Source organism: Natator depressus, chromosome 2 (assembly GCF_965152275.1).
Source record: "Natator depressus isolate rNatDep1 chromosome 2, rNatDep2.hap1, whole genome shotgun sequence".
NCBI lineage: Eukaryota > Metazoa > Chordata > Testudines > Cheloniidae > Natator > Natator depressus.
Genome location: NC_134235.1, coordinates 79,122,690 through 79,143,083, shown reverse-complemented (window position 1 = coordinate 79,143,083; position 20,394 = coordinate 79,122,690). Strand labels below are relative to the sequence as shown.

Sequence of the window (20,394 nt, the reverse complement as noted above, 5' to 3'; positions counted from 1 at the left end):
AGAAATTTCACCTTAAGTGTTTTCTTTCATTAAGTTAATTCTTATCACAGGTATTCTCCCAGCTGGGGCCTGCTTGTTTCTACTGACTATTGAGTGTTTGGATGTGCATGAGTGTGTTTGGTTTCACAAAAATTATGTTGTATTTTTGGTTTGTATCTATCTTCATTAAATCTTTGCCTTAGCATTGTGAAGTTGTGCAACATGTATACTAACCTGTCCGTCCATCTGTGATTTACCAAAATTGGAGAGATTCCTTAAACCTTACGACCTACATATGTGTACATTTATTCTCATTGATTTAGCCTTTGCACAAAGAAGATTGGTATAAGAGTGTTTCTGGCAACAGGGCAGAGTTGCACAGTAACAAACTGATAGTTTTTTAGCCCTCACACTTGGGCATCCAGTTGAGTGGGAGTGTGGCTGATTTAGCAAGACTGTAGGTTTGCCCTGACCAATCCTCTTCTATCGCTAATCAGCAAAACCTTCTTACTCTAGTCCAGAAGGTGTGACACTGTCAGAGTTACTGTATTCCAGCTCCCTTTTCTCAATGGCAACAGCATTTTTTCAAGTAGGTAGTTTTTGGTAGGCTCCTAAATTCAGTTGAGGATGCAACAGCAGTGGCTTACCTCAGCAGTAGGACTGTAGCAGAGGTGGGATGTTTCAGGCAAGAGCTCCAGACTACAGACTCCTTTCATGTTTCACAAACTTCCCACCCAGTAGGTCATGCAACATCTTCAAGGATTCCCCCCGCCACCCCAACCCCCCAGGAAGCAGCTGATACTTTTATTTAGGCTTGGCCTGCTAAAGCTGCCAGAGGCACAGCACTGGACTCTATAAGCCACCTACTGTATAAGTGGTTGGGCTTTCCTGGTGACATCACATGCTAATACAAAATATAGGAGTTCTTACAACAGTAATTCTGGATGTGCCTGTGCCAAGAGTTTAGGATCACTCATATAAATCATACTCTTGTGACAGGTGAAAATTGGTAGATGTCCCTTGAACAGACTGTCACTGACAGTAGATCTACCTTGTAAGGCTATATGTCCAAACAATGCAGCTCTAGAATATATGGTGGTTTTCATTAAATAATAGAGATGATAAAGGGTGGTCTCCTATAGCGCTCATTCTCATTCCTCATGTTTATTCCCCATTCTAGGACAGGTCAGCTTCCGCAAGTTCAAAATCTAATCAATTATACTGAGAAGACTGGTGTATCCGTGGGAGCCTGCAGGCTGTACAAGTCACTCCAGCCAATGCTGCTGAAAGAATTAGCAGATCCTAACAGCTCTAAGATTTTCAAGGTATGTTTATGTTTACTATAAACTCCAATCCACACTGATTCTCAGGCTTAAGCTCCACCAACATGAGCTGGCAGGGCTGAGGAACTGATGTTATTCCTTTTCCATCTAGCATCTGGAACAAGCTCTCCCTTCTCCATATCCCATGCTCAATATATAACTCTCCAGAGTGATAACAGTTCTTTAGCCATTCGAAGGAGGGTGTTGACTGATTCTGATGGGAACTATGAAATATGTATATTGAATTATTATCTCAGTTATACATATTAAAGATTTAAATTCTGCCTTGCAGTTACAGAAGAAAAAGTACCGTGCTTCCCTGACAGGTGCCGAAGTGCAGCTAGACCAGAAAAGCTGTGCTTTACCTACTCAGCTAAATTTCATCAATGGAGCTTATCAGTTTGGCAACACTCCCAATAGTCATTTGCTGTATACACTTTCCCAGGCATCACTGACAGACAGGTAATGTGACAGTTCTCCACTTAACTTCTAATGCTGTATTCTCCAATGAATCTTGAGCCTTTAGGTGCTAAGGGTTATGATTTCCCAATGTGCATCTCTTTGGGAGTAATAGGGTGCACCCTGATTGTTCTGTTAGGGGCTTGACAGAGAACTTTTCCTCCCAATCATTGTTTCTACAGAACAAAGCTGAACAGGTTGCCTGGAATGAGATGCTTGAATTTAGTGCACATTGAGGCACAATCCAAGAATCTAAATCTGTCAACTTCAGCCCACATTCAGAAATGTGAACGGTGTAACACATAATTATGATTCCAAAAGCCACTATTGTGTTAACAAATTAATTGACTTGTGTTTGTAGGTCAAAAACTCTCCCCCTACATTCTAACAGTTAAGACCAGACTGGGTGCTTCTGTTACTGGTTTCTGGGATGGAACTCTCGGAGACTGATGACCGGGTTTTTCAGAAGAGTGTCCTTGTCTGTCAAAGTTGCTTCTTCTCTTCATTTGCCAAAACTAGAATTCAGGACACACTATATTGCCCCTCTGTTCAGAGAGGATTTTTAATTAAATTCAGTGGTTACCAAACAGTGAAGATACCCACTGGCCTTGTCTACTTTATATTCTCTACAGTACTGAGTACACCATCAGCATTCAAATACTTAATAGTAATTTCACTTTGATGTACTGGTATTATACTGGCAGAATCAGGCCCCTTGCATCTTTCTAAAGGTTATGGAAAGGTATGACAGTAAGCAAAACAAGGCCACGTTTTAATGTCTTCTCTGCTCCTCTCTTTCCACTAAAGGTCACATTTTTCAGTAGACGTACGGACTGCATCATCGGGAGGACTGATTTTTTTTGTGGGAAATAAGCCTGAGAGCTCTTATATAGCTCTTTACATTTCAAAGGGACGTTTTGTCTTTTCATTTGGTGCTGGAGGAAAGAAAATTAAAATCAAAAGCAAAGCAAAATACAATGATGGGCAGTGGCATACTGTAAGTATTACAACATTTAGGACAAAATTAACTGTGTGAGCCATTGCAAAACATGACCCAGCACTTAATATGCACAGCCGTAAGTGCTCAGCATTTTAAAATGCCGGGAGTATATTCACCTCAACCTTGTGGAGCTAGTTCATATTGCTGAAGGTTCGTGTGGATGACAGGTCTTATTGTCAAAAGTCTCATGGCAGTGGCCTAGTTCTAATGCAGTTAGGATTGTGACAATACTTGTATTACTTTAGGAAAGTTCCCCAAAAAAGGGAACATTAAGGTAGGTAGTATGTGTCTGTAGGATAGGGACATTATGGTTTAAGGCGTTATTCTGATGCCCATAGGCATCTAGAAAGTCAGTGGAATTACTCTGGTTATATACCGGAGTAATGAAAAACAAGGAACCTGGATAACTGATGCTGTGCAAAATACTCCTAGTTTTTGAACGATAAGGTATTTGAAAAAGCATTTTGCCCACCTACTTTCTTTTTATTTTTGCTAGTTTCAAGTGAGCCTCAAAAATGCATGCTGATTTTAGGACTATACTGTCTATAACTTGATGGTTAGAGTTTTCAGAAGTACCAAAATGATTTAGGAGCACAAGTTCCATTGACTTTCATTGGGACTTGTGCTTCTACCTCACATAAGTGATTTTGAAATTCTACCCAATGTGTCTAATGGTAATTATGCTTTTCCCCCACAAAGGTGGTATTCAATATGGATGGGAAGAATGGCCATCTTATTATTGATGGTCTGAGGTCCAGGGAAGGAAAACTGGCAAGTAATTCCACCTTCAGCACTAAGCCACCAGTCTATCTGGGTGGGCTTCCATCCCTGAAAGTACAGGTAAATCATGGAGATTTGGGGGTGGTTTTTTTTCATTGCACTGCAGATGAAGACACTGAAGTATTGTAAAGGGCAGTCATGATGAGAGGGATTTAGATTACTAAGGCCATCTATACGTAGTGTCCACAAATTCCTAGTTATAGACACACACCCCTTCCCCAACTGTGTGCCCAGCCTTCAGCTTGACATAAATTATCAGCATTTTACTCTATAAATTGATTGCAGCCATGTGCTGCTCCTGATTCCTCTTTACCTGCAAAAGTCAAATTCCTCTTTTCTCCAAGAGCACCCCTTCCCCTTAGAGCATTCACTTCAGCAGATACTTAAGGTGTCTCCAGCTAAACTAGATTTAGTAGTATTCAGTACCAGATGGAGGGATTCCCACTTAACTAATCACTGTGATTTTAGGAGGGATTATAGATGTAGAACCTGATTCTAATCTTAGGTATGCATTACCTCTGTTATCTTTAAAAATGACCTGTTAGGTATGTGCATCACTACACAATAGCTGTTTGGAGGTGGGTGAGTGCTTAGTATTTGAAATCAGAATTAGACTGTTAGATTGTCAACATTTGGATGTATCATTGGAAAACAGCTATTCTACAAATAAGATTTTGCAATAACCCTTTCAAGATTTCAACATTTCTGGCACGCTTGACTCTTTCATGGCTTACTGGCATTTCTTTCATGACATAGTACACATTTTCACTGTATCAGGGACAGTCTTTAGGTGCATTTCATACTTGGGTTTTCTACCATCAAACAATGCTAAAGAACTGCTTGGCTGATCTGTTATTAAAATAATAGCCAGCATGCTCTAATCTATTGTTATATTATTATTAATTTATTATTATTTATTCATGTTTTTAAATATGTTTTCAGAATATACCAAGAAAGAGTTTTGTAGGTTGCCTGAGAAATTTTAAAATGAATGGAAAGCTCATGAATACTCCTCATCGGAACACTGGGGTCCCTCCATGTTTGGATGGCTCTTTGGAGCCTGGGATATATTTCTTTAATGAAGAGGGATATATCGTCATTGGTAAGTAGTGTAGCAATCGCTACGTGGAGCTATGTCTTTATTATATAATCCACATAGATCGATAGAGACATAGTCATATAGCTATCAGTTTATTATATCAGACAGATATAGCTCCATGTCATGTGTGTGTGTGTGTGTGTGTGTGTGTGTGTGTGTGTGTGTGTATATATATAGGTGATACTTTTCCCCTTTTTAATGTGCTGTTCTAATTATTCTCCCTCCTCCCCTTCTCACACCTGCAGATAACTCTTTTGTGATGGGTTTGGAATTTAAGATCATATTTAACATTCGTGTGAGAAGCCTAACAGGCGTCCTACTCCATACTGGAAACAAACAAGGCAACTATTTAACTGTTTACATGGAAGCAGGAAAGGTGAGTGTGGGGTTTATTTCTGTTTGAACTGTATTACCATAACTAAGAAGAGAGACACCTTACTTTGAACACCAAACTAACTTTGTAGAAAAGAAAACCAAATTAAAAATACATTTAAAAACTTCATGATAGTGTCTTATAACCATCTCTGTGGAGCGTGAACCTTACATTTGCTACCACATCAGTATGAGCAGCTTCCATTGTATGCACACAGGCTTCCATCAGGCAGCTCCATGATAGTCAGTGCAGAGTGAAGGGGAGTGTCAGAGAACCCTCCTCTCCTCAGGACAAGGAGCACTTGTGGTACTCTGCTCCTACAAAAACCTACCAGGGTTTAGGCCAGTGGATCATGGAACCATGTGCCCTCACTTCTCCCTTAGCCTTTGCCAGGCTGCTAGGAAGAGCGCAACCATGGAGCACCGATTGCTCTGTGCAGCTCCCTGTGTAGTTTCTCCGTAGCTTTCTGCACACACCCACTGCAGAATCTCAGCAGTTCTATTTTAGTATCTTGTTCAATAGCGAAGGGTGTCTCAGGGGAGTTGAAGGAAACCTGGGGAAGGAGGCAAGGGGGTGGATTTATGTGTGTATAGAGTATACACTATCCTCTCTTAGGACTCTTTAAATGGAATCTCCCTTCCTTTAAGGAAGACTGTTTGGGAGTCCAAATATTTTGACTGTGCCTTTTAAAGTGTTGGTGAAATGCACCAGTCAGTGAGTTCAGTAAATTGTTGAGAGTTGGATATTCTTTTGTCACTTCTTTCTTTTCCCTAGTAACTTGAAAAATGACTGTTTTACAGCTCACTGCCTCTGGAAATAATGGTGCTGCAGAGTTCCAGACATCCGTCACTCCTCAGCAGTCTCTATGTGATGGACAGTGGCACTCCATAGCAGGTACTGGATCCTCTTGCCTGCTCTTCTGAAACTAGAAGGGGTGGGAAGAACAAAAAAGACTGCCACAGCCCGAATCTAATGCCTAACCTTTTAGACACTAAATAATTCCATTGCTGTTTTTTCTAAGAACACTCTTTAGAACAATAACAGGTTTTAATTATTTAAGACTGCATGTAGGGAAGAGAACCTTTGGACTTTTACGTTGAACGCTTTCTCATCCCCATAGGTATTTTGGTATATGTCAGTTTGACTTGGAAATATAATGAAATAAAACTTCCCCTATAAATCACATTTCCTGCAAGAAAAAGACTTCTTAAAATAGTAGGTCATGGCTAGTGGATGCTTGACTGGAGCAAAGTTACTGATTTACCAAATTCCTTACAGTAACTCAGAAACAGAACATTGTGCACCTAGATGTGGATGCAAAGAGCAACTACACCATTGGATCCTCTGCCCCACTTTCTGCTAACGTGGGTCATCCGCTGTATTTTGGAAGAGTTCCAGGTAATATTACTTCAAGTTAATTTTTTGTTGCTCCTCCTAGTGTTTTGTTTCTTTTTTTGAAAGAAAAAAAATCAAACACACTACGGGCCATATCATCTCCTATAAGGGAAAAAACACTCAGGTGACAGGAGACTTAACTTGTATTATCTCATCATTTTTTGTCAGGTAGGCAGGGTCTTGCGCGCTTCCTCTCTCTCTCTCTCTCTCTCACACACACACTATGTGTACAGTACAGGCTGGCATAGCCCTGTAGCATAGATGCAGCCTACGCCATTAGAAGGCATTTTTCTGTCTGTGTGAGAACACCACCTCCCTGAACAACATTAACTACCTCAACAGAAGCACTCTTCAGTCGACATAGCTATGTCTACGCTGGGGCTTAGGTTGGCATAGCTACATCAGTCAGGGGAGTAGTTTTTTTCATACCTCAACTTATGTAGCTATGCCAATATAACTTTCATGTGTCCACCAAACCCCCTCCCCCCACCCCCCACTAAAACAATGCTCACAAAAAGCCACTCCACCCATATAGTCCAAAACTCCTGAGAAGGTTCACATACTCCTTTTGTCATAGGTGAGGGCTTGAGATGAATGTATCCTTCCAGTTATGTTAACTGAAGGGTGCATTCACACCCATCAATCTCACTGAGGTTTTAACTCAACCCATAGCAAGGTTTCCCCCAGTTCATATCAACAGCAAAACATGATAAAATGTGCAATAATTTTTTAAATTATTTTATTTACCATAGTAAAGTAGTTTAGTTGAACGTGGAATGTTGGTATCATATTACATTCTCAAAGCAAAGACTATCCAATCCTCTCAATAATCAGAGATATCAAAGGGAACATTTTAAAGCCACCAGCCTGTTGTATTCAGTGCTTTACAAAACAGCTCATATTATTTAGCTGCTCTTTCTTCCTTGTCTTTTCAGCAAATTTGGAAACACCGTGGCTTCCTGTTCGGGACTCGTTCCTTGGCTGTCTGCAGAACATTAAAATAAATGACAAACCTGTCTCTGTCAGCAAAATTTCAGAGGTTCATGGTGCAGTCAGCTTGACTGGATGCCCTGCCAAATAACTTTGCCATTACATAATAAGGGAATTATTTGTACCCTCGTTGGGTTGGGTCTTCTGATGTACTGTATGAATTACTGCAATATGGGTTCTCCTTCCCTGATCACTGTGTTACTCTTGTCTATTATGATGTTCAAAACGGCTTACAAGTTAATGCATCTTCTGGAAGGGTGGCCTGTGCCAAAGCTAATTAAAAGTGTTGGCTTTTTTAGAGTCCTTATTAAATTTGATTGCTTTCCTGGGTAATTCATTGGGTTTGTGAGATATATACACAAAATATAAAATAGTATTGTTTATACACATAGTGGGCCAAATGCTGCTTTCATCCTCCCTGGTGTAGCATTAAAATAACTCCATTGACTTAGCAGGAGTTATTTTGAGTTTACACTGGTGAGAGTGACTACAGAATCTGGCCTAATATAAATAATTTTATAAAAATATATACATTTCTTTGGGTTGATGAACAGTGTTTATACTGAAGTGTACATTAATGTTAAAAATAATAATATAAATGGAGTCTGAAGCACTTTAAAGAGTGGAATTCTGGGAGATTGTTGCTGTGTTAAGAGTTCTGGGGCCAATAAATGCAATATGCTCTTTTTAAGACTTCCATATTCTTATTTGGTTGTAAAGACTAAATTCTTTTAACACAGCTTTTTCCTTAACTTGTTATTCACCACGGCCAAATCCTGCTTGGTTTATGTGAGTAAGCCTATTGACTTCAAGGAGACAGCTTGCCCGAGTAAGTGGGACTGGGCCCATTGTTTCTGGTCCACAGAATTTAGATATGAAACACTTCTGATTAGGATAACTTTTCCTGTGGCTTTCAGAACCAGTAGATGCTCTTTTTGTTTTCTGATGAAATGAAGACAAGACCGAATTATTAACACTGAAGTACCGAGCACACTGTCACTTATACAGCACGAACTGCAACACTAAAACCAAGAAAATCCTTAGTTTGACATTCAAGTTTGTCTGACCAGGATCCCTTACCCCACAGAACCCTGTTTGCATTTTTATTATGGATATGGGGCTGGGCTGAGTAGATGTTGTAAGGCTTCAATCACCGCATTCATTCAAGCCCAGCATTTTCACCCTATTTTAGTCCACTTCCCATCCCCAGTGTAGAGCCCCTATCTTTGTCTGAAAACTGCACTCACTTTGCATCTTCCAAGGCTAGGCGAGTCTCTTTGGAAGCTCTTATGTTGTTCCTAAAGTCAGCCACGAGGTGGCATAAGAGAGCAGTAGAAACAAACCTCAGCTCCCACAGCCTGTGGGGTTCATCTCCACGATGTGTCCAGTGCCTCCTGCCCAAGATTCAGCAACCCTGTCTATGTTTGTGTGTTTGGCACAACATGCAGTATGGGTAGTAAAACATGCTGCCTAGCAAGAGGGCCCTTATGGATTTGAGCATTAATTTCATAAAAAATCTTGTGGCTTCAATGCTTGTGTTTGAAAATCAAACCAAAAAACCTCCATTATACCAAATCTGTGTGTCACTCCTTTTCTGTGGCTATTCTGTTAGGGGCAAAGCCAGCCCTCTCTTTGCCCATATGGAGGGTTCTGTAGCAGCATAGCCAGGGTACTTCTGCTGCTCTATAGTGGGGGGGTGAGGGGTGGACAGAGCGTGAGGAAACTGCACAGAGGATGAGCTGTGACAGGGACTCGAGGATATGGTGCTGCATGGATCCACCTGTATCACACCCCTGGAAGTGGTCTAACAACCCTTAAGCTATTTCAGCAGAGAGCAGGCAGCAGCTAGATGGTATTTATATCGGATGTGTCTCCACACCGTTCAAGTAGCTTTCCAATGGGTAAGTTAGCCAAAAGTATTGAAAAGTGCAGTTGTTTTACAACTGTAGTTGGCATTAACATTTCCCAGTGCAGGAGAGGAAAAACCATAAAAGATATGGAAAAATTCTCCAACAATTCCCCAGCAGTATTCCCATAATTCCTACTTGCCAGACTGCTCCCTGCTCCCTGCCAAACAGTCTCCCTGAGTCACAAAGTAGTGATGAGTCAGTCTGATCCTCCTCCCCACAGCCCAGAAAGGGCAAGCTCTTGTTTTTCATAAATTCTAAGGCGGGGGGGACTATTGTGATCATCTAGTCTGACCTCCTGTGTAGCACAGGCCATAGAATGTCCTCAAAGTAATTCCTAGTTTTGCATAGTTGCGATTTAGTATCACAAACCAAGGCAGATCTTGAATTCCAGTCCCCTGGCAATTGGTTTCATTTAACCAGGGCTAGTTCTAGCGCTGACTGGAAATATAGTTAGAAAGATTTATTGAGTAAGCTCTAGTGATTTGTAAGTGTTACTTTAAAAGCTGACTGGCCCTAATATGTATTGTCGTGTTGCAAAGTCAGTTCTGTTTTTCATCATTTCTTCAGTCATGTTGTTCCCATAGTTGACTGGTCATCCCATAGTATAAGATTGTCTGGGCAACTTGTGCCAACAAGTAAAACAATCAAGAGCTTGGATATATGCACCTAAACACAGAGAAAAAAAATGGGCTGATAAACACCTGCTGAAAATCCTTTAGAGTTTAGATCCCAACAGTCACTGGGCAAGCCCTACTTTACAAAGAAATCTGTTTCTGATTAGATTATGCTGGTAATTTTTCGAAATCTGATTACAAGAAGAAATTCAGGTACTAAACAGTGAGTTACAGATCATACATTACACCTGATCTGTGTATGAAATATTCTGAGCTTTCCCAAATGGAAACCATCTTCTTTCCCGAAAATGAGGGTTTGTTCATTTGAATAGCTCCAGCTCACCAACAGTAGAAATTATGTACTGAAAAAATTACTTTTGTTTAAATTCTGCTAGGAATTCATTTAGGTGTAAAAACACCCCTGCAAATTTGTATTTATTTTATACAAGTCAAGAATGATTCAATCCTATTCTCTGATCAAAAGTTGGCCACATGCAGTATCATAGAATATCCAGGTTGGAAGGGACCTCAGGAGATCATCTAGTCCAACCCCCTGCTCAAAGCAGGACCAATCCCCAATTTTTGCCCCAGATCGCCCAATGGCCCCCTCAAGGATTGAACTCACAACCCCGGGTTTATAGCAGGCCAATGCTCAAACCACTGAGCTATCCCTCCCCCAAGTACTTGATAACAATCCAGCCCAAGTTTAGTAATGTCATTATAATTATGAACATTACCAAGGCACTCATACCAAGCCCTCTGCAATTCTCCAGGACAATGTGTGGGCCCGATCCAAAGTCCACTGAAGACAACGGAAAGACCTGCTGAATTCAATGGAATTTGAATCAGGCTCTTTATGGATACTTTTTAAAAATAATACATATTTTCTAAATAACTATTCTATGGTATCTGCCCATCCTCCTTCCAGTTACACATACAGTATTGAAAAATAAAACTGCCATATATAAGAGAGTGGAACACGGTCTCGATATAGCAAATATGTCTATTCTTACAGAAACACAATTCTTACATTGGTTAAACCCATGCACTGGCTAAACAAGTAAAAGGCTGCTGTTGGCAAAAGAGAAACAAGAAGCAGGTTGAGTAGAGAGCCCTTCAATACCTGGCTTGGAGGCTAGGGAGAGGCAAATATGAAAATACAACGCCCAGTAAAACAACATACCAGCATCCCATCTTCCCAGTAAAGAGGATGGAACGAGAAGCAAATGTGACACAGCTAATATAACAATCACACTGAAACCTCAAAACGAAAAGGAGCACTTGTGGCACCTTAGAGACTAACACATTTATTTTATGCTCAAATAAATTGGTTAGTCTCTGAGGTGCCACAAGTGCTCCTTTTCGTTTTGCGGATACAGACTAACACGGCTGCTACTCTGAACACTGAAACCTGCAACCGCCTCTTCCGCTTCCCAATTCTGTCCAACACCCTACTGTTAAAATCAGGTTTCTTAACCAGCATCCTGTCTTGCCCTCCCACCTTGAGTCCCTGCCCTGGCTTCCTATTTCCTTCCACATCAAATTCAGTCTCTCGTCTTCACCCTTAAGGCTCTCTGCACCTCTCCCCCTGCCCACAGACCATCGCTGGATCCTCCACACGTGCACGTCATTTGCCAGTTCCGCTCACTTTGATGCATCTCTGGTCTCACACAAGCAATTCCATAGCACCCCTTATTTCTGTAAGAACTGCCACGTCCCTGTGTGCAAAGTTGTCTCATTCTCCTTCATCAAACCTCCCTCAAAACCCATTACTTCCTGGATAGCCTTCCATTGCTGACACCCTCCCTGCCCTCTTCCTGATTGTACTTAGATGTTCAGATATAAGCAAACAAAATCAGTATATGGGAGGAACTAACATGTGGTGTGTGTAACAGTCTCATAAGCTTCACTGTTGAATCAATTCACTAGCTGTGCCCCCTACCTCCACCCATTGTTTGTCTTCCCTTATAGCCCCACTGTGGTATGTCTAATTTAGACTGTAAACTCCATGTGACCTGTCACTTTCAGTCTGTAAAGCAAAGCCAGTACACTTGTGGTACTGTATAAATAATAAAAAATCATTAATAATAGCGAAAAACGTCACACTGAATAGTCTTCTCAGCATTCCAGCAAGGTCCCAAATGCGCTCATAACCATCGAGGCCCTAATTCTCCTCTCACTCACACTGTTGTGAGCCAGTAATAACTCCACTGATTTCAGAGGCGCTCCACCTGTGTAAAACAGTCAAGGACCCTGAGTCTCCTCTCCCATACACCAATATAAAAAACTAGTGTAAGGGAGAGGGGGATCATCAGGCCCTTAAATCATTTTCTAGGACTATTATTATTTATTTGTATTATCATAGCACCTAGGAGCCCTAGTCATAGACCAAAACCCCATTGTACAAATGCAGAACAGAACGATAAGACTCAGCCATCTTTCATTGAAGGCTGCATTCCAGGTCAGATTGTCATACACACCCAAAAACTACATTTAAAGTCCATTATTAAAGTTGCAAAGTAAAGCACGCGAAAGTTAGGAAATGCCAGAATTAAGGTTGCCTGGACAATCTGAATTCAGCTCCCTTGTACCGAGGCATTCGGAAAAAATCTGTAATTACATGATGACATACTCTTTTTTCCACAGGACCACTACCTTACCCAGGGGGCCAGATCCTCAGCCAGTGAAAATCAGCCAAGGGTTAAGACTTTGACAGCTACACTGATTTACACTAGCGGAGACCATGGTCCAATGATTTCAGTGGAGTTACTTCAGATTTACATTGCTGTGAGAGCACAATCAGGCCATAAGTGGAAACATTTTGAATGTTCAATTCTTGTAACTTCACATTCTCTTCCTAGAGGAGGCATCTGTTCGCAAGCAGGCGCTAAAGGAGACATATGGCCCTTTGGCATTCTTGGGGGGAAAAGTGATTCCAAACTATCCCTGTGTATTGAGACCAAAAACCAAGCACCAGGAAAAATTGCTGCTAATCTTCACCATGAATTAATTAAAAAGGAATGAAAAGGTTAAACCCTCCCACAGTAGCCTGAAATGCCATCAAAGAGATTGTGGGCCTGAATCTCAGATCAATGCTGATTTACACAGGTAAGGATTTTGGTTCTTTTTCTGGAAATTGAAAGAACACTATAATAATATTTTTGAGGAATAGATATAAAGTGACTTTGTTATGAAGAGTCAAAATAAAGAACATTTTGTTTAGTCCAGAAGGGCCTCTTGGCCTCCCATGGAAAAACCCATGGAGAGGATAAAGTAGTTAAAAAACTCTGCAACGGACACATGCTCCTCTCTCGGGGCAATGAGTTCAAGCTACCTGGAGGCAGCAAGGGGCCCAGCTATCAAACCTTGCAACACAGAGAATCTGTGCAAAAATTAGGTTCTGATTCTGTACATCTATACTGCTTCCCGTGTCCCCCAACAACCTCGCTGTACATGTCCTCCTGTTACTGAGCAGCATTCATTCCTGCCAGTTTTCCCAGCATCAGGTTGTCAGGGGAGCTGCACAGAACCGATTCGCTGTGGCTCCACCTTTTCCGTGGCCAGACACTCCCCTGCAACACAGTGGTGTTCGCTCAGAAGGGATCCCAGAGCATGGGGGTGAGGGAGAGGAAGAAGGATGGTGTGAAGCTGCCACTTTCCCATATTTTTTTTCTGCTTTCTGACCCTTCTTTCTCTTCTTTGCTCCAATTTGAATGGTGGAAGAAAACATCTGGCCTCTTACGACAGATAACCAAATTTACATGCATGCAACTACCAGCTAATTAAAACACGTCTGTCTGCAGCTGCAAACAGCAATTAGTCATCTTGAAAGCTTTCCACACCTCTTCCTGCCTATTTTTCTGTCCCCATTAAGAATACCAGCTGAAGCACGTATCTCCTCTGTGGCACATTGAAAGCTGAGCTCCTTATGTTTATGAAGAATGTTGTGTGACTAAGCTTAAACCCCTTGGTGCAGCTTTGATAGGGCAGAACTGAACCTTTGCTTATTTTAATCAATTCTGAGAACAACAGTGCTTTTTGTATAACAAGTGATGTAATCAACCTAAATCCAAGCACCATAACTTCATCCAGATCAACTACTTGCATTGAAAGAAAAGATAGGAGCGGGGCCTTTGGTTTGGTTCCTAAGTCTGTCCCCTGGCCTCTAGGGAAGATTCATTTCTGGCTCAGAACTTCATGGCAGACCCCTGTCTCCCTGCGTCTGGACAAAACAAAAACCTGAATCCAAGCACCTTTAAACTGTAGGGAAGTTTGGCTCTGGATCTGAATTTTGCACCTCAGATCCATCTCAACTTAAAAGGCGTATAACTAAACTGGATCACGATCACACCAAGTAAATTCACAAATCCTACCACTGCCTTCACTGCTGTGCAGTCCACTGGCAATGGAATCATGGGTGCAGTTTGCTGAACATACAGGAGTGGGAAACATAAGGGAGGTCCTCATCCCTTTTGTGACAGAGCCCAGGACTTTGTACAGGTGGAATAAGCGTTGTTATCAGCTGCAAGTGAAGAACTGCACATAAGAAGCCACCGGCAATGCACAACAAGTTGTATTGGTCCTACAAAACCAAAGTAATATGCAGTGTATTCTTGAGTGCTATCTACTGGCACCTTATCTATCAATAAAGCTCTCCTGCAACAGGGGCCAGGGCAGGCAGTGGTGGGGGGTAGGGACTAGGGTGACCAGATGTCCCAATTTTATAGGGACAGTCCCAATATTTGGGACTTTATCTTATATAGGCGCCTATTACCCCCCACTCCCTGTCCCGATTGTTCACACTTTCTGTCTGGTCACTCTAGTAGGGACAGGCTAGAGAAGGCAGGCCTATAGGAAGTTACAGGGCAACTATAGCCATTGGAATGTGGTAGGTTCCATGAAATGACTACTTTATTTTGAAGATGGGGATTATTCATCCAACCCACCTCACATCTGCCTTCTTGAGCTGAGCTGGGCAATGGATTTGCCTTTAACTGTGAGTCTGGCAATTATGCAAGCATCTTTGCTAAGCAATCCCTAAATGTGTTTGAAATGAAATTCTTCAGTATATTTAGTAACACTTCCATCTGACTTATTTATGTATTTTATTGATTTCTGCTGCCTCTCTCTTGCACTATTAGGTAGGCCCTTTAAATTATGACAATTGAACGAACATAAATTACATATGCCACTCAAATTAATTGGTGGTTTAAAATCAGAACTACTGCTACCATAACTTTCCCAGAAAACTTTAGTAGGTGAGGATCAAAACAATTCAAGTAATTAAATTAAAGCCAAACAGATACAGTAAAGAAAATCATGGAGGTTTTCATCATGGCCTGAAACATTTAAAAATATGTATAAGATCAACTGTTTGCAATGTTTTAGATCATTTTCAAATTATCAATACAGTAATTAACAAATTTATAACTTCCAATTGCTATAGTTTATCAGTGTGGTTTTATTTCTCATAGTAACTTGGGTACAAAAATCCTAAAGAAAATAAAAAATGAGGAAGAAACGTACTTTTGAAAACCTGTGCGAAAATAGTTGTATGTTTTATATGGGTGCCAAAAAGTCTGTTGGGAGATCAATAGTTAATGCAAATGAAGTATATGGTTCTTTGGAAGCACCGGTGTCCTTTAACAACTATGAAGAAACCCTGACCAAAGATACTGATGGGCACCGACCGTAGTGTTATTACACATATGGGTAGTTTGAGTATAGATGCCCTGAAGCAAGCACATTCCATTACCAAATCCAGGCAAAAATGTTAAGACTAATTTCTAGGAGAAGTGAATTAGTTCTTTCATTTGGAACCCTTTGAAAGTTCAGATATATGCTGACATATCTGAATGAAGGCAAACTACTCTGCAGATACATGTAGATCTGTGCCTGCTTGAAAGTATATGGCTGCATTGGCATGTGCTGATCGACATCACGTACAAGTGAGCTCAGTAGAATGCATAGCATTTGTAGAATGTGTCAAATAATGTCTACAGGCCTCAATAAAGCCCTGAATGTGGTGGGCTTCAACTCTGTTATATGCATAAGGGAGTGACTATAATCATGTGACCTTCCACCCTCCCCCCTCCCCCCCCCCCAGGTCATGATGCTAACACTGGTATCACAGGGATCTACAACACATGCCCATGGTGCCTTCTATAATAGCACTAATGTCATGAAGTCCTACCGTGCATCTATGCAGAAGCCCTCCTCTGCCCACTCTGTTTCACGTAGTTTCGCTTCTGTCTCCACTACCCTTTGTTCCTTTTCTTCTGCCTCCAGCCTCCTGCAGTTCTCTCCTTCTGTTCCTCCTCCTCTCTCTTGTTCTCCTCTTTCTGCCTCTGATCTATCCAGTTAATCTACTCTCCCCTGCCTCTGGTTCCTCCACCACCTGATCTCCTAGGCATCCACCTAATTAGAGCAAGGAGAGAGCAAAATGAGGGGGATGAGGGCTACCTTCTTGGCTCCAGCACAACTGAGCTCCCAATGCACCTGCCATGACAGCATCAGGAAAGCCGTTGTGCTAAGCCCTTGAAGATGGACGCAGTCTTGGGATAAAATTCAGTCATAATAAATAATTAGCCTGCTTTAGTACATGACTATATAAATACCTTTCTGCATTGCTGTCAGTGGATCTCAATAAAAGAAAGGGCATGCCAGAGTGAAAGCTATCCTGTTTCCAATTATAACAGAAACTCCCTATTATGAATGTTTTTGTTACTCAGTCTTTTTGTATTGATTTACCTAAGTGTAGTGTGGTTAGCTGCCTGCATCTCTGTGCTGCTGATATAATAGTTCATCATAATGTTAATAAGAGCTCTGCACAGAGGTGAAATGGCTTTCATAGTCCACACTAGTATTTCCCCAGCATCCTTCTCTCAGCAATTCAGTATTATCTTCAGAAATGATCCTCTGTCAAACTCATTGCTGATTTGATGGGTTGGACAGATGTGTGCACATATACTCCCTCTCACTCTCTCCCCTCCAAACAGGGAATTATACCACTGTAGGATCTATTTTTTGCTATATTGTTTATAGGATTTGAAGCTTGAGAGCCTAAGGGAAAATGTAAACTGAAACACCTGAGAAAGAAATATACAATTTAAAAAATGGTGAGATTATAGGATGTGTATGTGTGTGGTTACAACTCTTAAAAAAACCAACAGTTGTGTGAAAGAGCTATTAAAATAATAAAGTAGTGGGGGAAGAGAGAGAGAGAGAAGAATGCTGACTGGAGGAGGTGCAACTGAGTAAAGTAAGAACATAAGAGTGGCCATACTGGGTCAGACCAAAGGTCCATCCAGCTCAGTATCCCATCTACCGACAGCGGCCAGTGCCACGTGCCCCAGATGCCGAACAGGTAATGATCAAGTGATCTCTCTCCTGCCATCCATCTCCACCCTCGGACAAACAGAGGTTAGGGACACCATTCCTTACCCATCCTGGCTAATAGCCATTAATGGACTTAACCACCATGAATTTACCCAGTTCTCTTTTAAACCCGGTTATAGTCTTAGCCTTCACAACCTCCTCAGACAAGGAGTTCCACAGGTTGACTGTGCGCTGAGTGAAGAAGAATTTCCTTTTATTTGTGTAACCCTTCTGCCCGTCAGAGTTGGCAGCAACAAGGGCCGGATTCAGTATCTAGGGGTTCCATTCCAATAACACAATGCAAAACTGGCTCGAGCCCCCACCCAGTGACTTGGGACAAATATATAACACCCCCGCTGCGTGCCTCTAAGAGGCAATACTTCCCCTCTCGCAAGCACAGAGTCTGAGTGTAGCAAAAGCCTTTTAATAACAGAGAGAAACAATGTGGCATTATGTTGGGGAAATACCACCAACAGGATTCATAACACAACCCATGAGCAAAAACCCACCCCAAGCAAATTGGGCCTTTGGTTCTTGAGTCCAGCAACCCAAAAGTCACCCAAAGTCCCAAAAGTCCAACAACCCAAAAGTCTCTGTCCCTGGTCAGTGCAGCCCCAGAGTCCAAAAGTTTATCTGCAGAGTTTTACCTCCCAACCTGGGTGGAAATGGGGGAGGGGTTAAGGGGCACCTTACGTGGTCCAAAGCCAATTGCCCCACCTCTCTGTGGGGCTCTGCTCCACCAGCCATCCTACAAGTTGCTCTGCTCTGGCAGCCACTCCGCTCCACCAGCCATCCCATGAGCTGCTCCAGCTGTCCCACGAACTGCTCCGCAATATAGCTTCGAGGCCCCCCGCGACTTAACACAATGCTCAGTGATTTCAGCTCTTAGTAATTTTAGCTCTTTAGTGATTTCAGCTTTTAATAGGGGAGCCTCAGTACTGGTACACCATTGGCCCAAAGTGATTTCAGCTTAGCAGCCTGTAACTAGACTCCTATTGGAATCAAAACTAGCTCTGATATTCCACAGTAGAGAGAGGAGATAGCACAATTAGCATATGGGACCCTCAGCAGGGGCCCATACCACCAGGCATTAATACCTGTCCCCAGCCTCTCTCCCTTCACTAAGTTTTGGAACCCATGACACTTGCCTAGCGAGTGCTGCTTAGTTGATGGTGAGTCCCTCCATCATAACAAAAGGCCAAGTATAGTTCCACTGTCCTTGATTCATGTAATCAGGATAATAACAGTTTATTCCTACCCCAATAACAGAAAAACTGGGCTCCTACAGCAGCCAAAGTGACCATCTAGGCGGGGTGGGTGTGCCTATGCAAATGAGATCAGCCCCGAAGTTCTTTTCCACAACCCACCATGACTCACCACCAGATGTCAGGGTAGAGCTCATCCTGACTCTGCTTACATTTGTTTTAAACTTGCTACCCATTTATTTCATTTGGTGGCCCCTAGTTCTTATATTATGGGAACAAGTAAATAACTTTTCCTTATTCACTTTCTCCACACCACTCATGATTTTATATACCTCCATCATATCCCCCCTTAGTCTCCTCTTTTCCAAGATGAAAAGTCCTAGCCTCTTTTATCTCTCCTCATATGGGACCCATTCCAAACCCCTTATCATTTTAGTTGCCCTTTTCTGAACCTTTTCTAATGCCAGTATATCTTTTTGAGATGAGGAGACCACATCTGTACGTAGTATTCAAGATGTAGGTGTACCATGGGTTTATATAAGGGCAATAAGATATTCTCTGTCTTATTCTCTATCCCGTTTTTAATGATTCCTAACATCCTGTTTGCTTTTTTGACTGCTGCTGCACACTGCGTGGACGTCTTCAGCAAACTATCCACGATGACTCCAAGATCTTTCTCCTGATTAGTTGTAGCTAAATTAGCCCCCATCATATTGTATGTATAGTTGGGGTTATTTTTTACAATGTGCATTACTTTACATTTATCCACATTAAATTTAATTTGCCATTTGGTTTCTCAGTCACTTAGTTTTGTGAGATCTTTTTGAAGTTCTTCACAGTCTGCTTTGGTCTTCTATCTTAAGCAGTTTAGTATCATCTGCAAACTTTGCCACCTCACTGTTTACACCTTTCTCCAGATCATTTATGAATAAGTTGAATAGGATTGGTCCTAGGACTGACCCTTGGGGAACATCACTAGTTACCCCTCTCCATTCTGAAAATTTACCATTTATTCCTACCCTTTGTTCCCTGTCTTTTAACCAGTTCTCGGTCCATGAAAGGATCTTCCCTCTTATCCCATGACAACTTAATTTACGTAAGAGCCTTTGGTGAGGGACCTTGTCAAAGGCTTTCTGGAAATCTAAGTACACTATGTCCACTGGATCCGCCTTGTCCACTCGTTTGTTGACCCCCTCAAAGAACTCTAATAGATTAGTAAGACATGATCTCCCTTTACAGAAACCATGTTGACTTTTGCGCAACAATTTATGTTCTTCTATGTGTCTGACAATTTTATTCTTTACTATTTTTTCAACTAATTTGCTTGGTACTGACATTAGACTTACCGGTCTGTAACTGCCAGGATCACCTCTAGAGCCCTTCTTAAATATTGGCGTTACATTAGCTATCTTCCAGTCATTGGGAACAGTAGCTGATTTAAAGGACAGGTTACAAACCATAGTTAATAGTTCCGCAATTTCACATTTGAGTTCTTTCAGAACTCTTGGGTGAATGCCGTCTGGTCCCGGTGACTTGTTGCTGTTAAGTTTCTCAATTAATTCCAAAACCTCCTCTAGTGACACTTTAATCTGTGACAATTCCTCAGATTTGTCACCTGCAAAAGACGGCTCAGGTTTGGGAATTTCCCTAACATCCTCAGCCATGAAGACTGAAGCAAAGAATTCATTTAGTTTTGCTGTGATGACTTTATCGTCTTTAAGTGCTCCTATTGTATCTCGATCGTCCAGGGGCCCCACTGGTTGTTTAGCAGGTTTCCTGCTTCTGATGCACTTAAAAAACATTTTGTTGTTGCCTTTTGAGTTTTTGGCTAGCTGTTCTTCAAACTCCTTTTTGGCTTTTCTTATTACATTTTTACATTTAATTTGGCAGC

General features: G+C 41.6%; 1 protein-coding gene across 1 annotated transcript in view; it reads left to right on the top strand.

Moving 5' to 3' along the window:
• LAMA3 (laminin subunit alpha 3) overlaps positions 1 to 8,483 on the top strand; it is a 190,903-nt gene extending 182,420 nt beyond the window's left edge. Inside the window, exons 70-78 of the mRNA XM_074944500.1 lie at positions 1,160 to 1,304; positions 1,594 to 1,763; positions 2,568 to 2,757; positions 3,460 to 3,600; positions 4,483 to 4,642; positions 4,885 to 5,015; positions 5,813 to 5,906; positions 6,291 to 6,410; positions 7,343 to 8,483. Of these exons, the coding sequence (XP_074800601.1) occupies positions 1,160 to 1,304; positions 1,594 to 1,763; positions 2,568 to 2,757; positions 3,460 to 3,600; positions 4,483 to 4,642; positions 4,885 to 5,015; positions 5,813 to 5,906; positions 6,291 to 6,410; positions 7,343 to 7,488 (1,297 nt within the window). The 3' untranslated portion in view covers positions 7,489 to 8,483. The remainder of the gene's footprint in view (positions 1 to 1,159; positions 1,305 to 1,593; positions 1,764 to 2,567; positions 2,758 to 3,459; positions 3,601 to 4,482; positions 4,643 to 4,884; positions 5,016 to 5,812; positions 5,907 to 6,290; positions 6,411 to 7,342) is intronic.
• Positions 8,484 to 20,394: the final 11,911 nt, after the last annotated feature.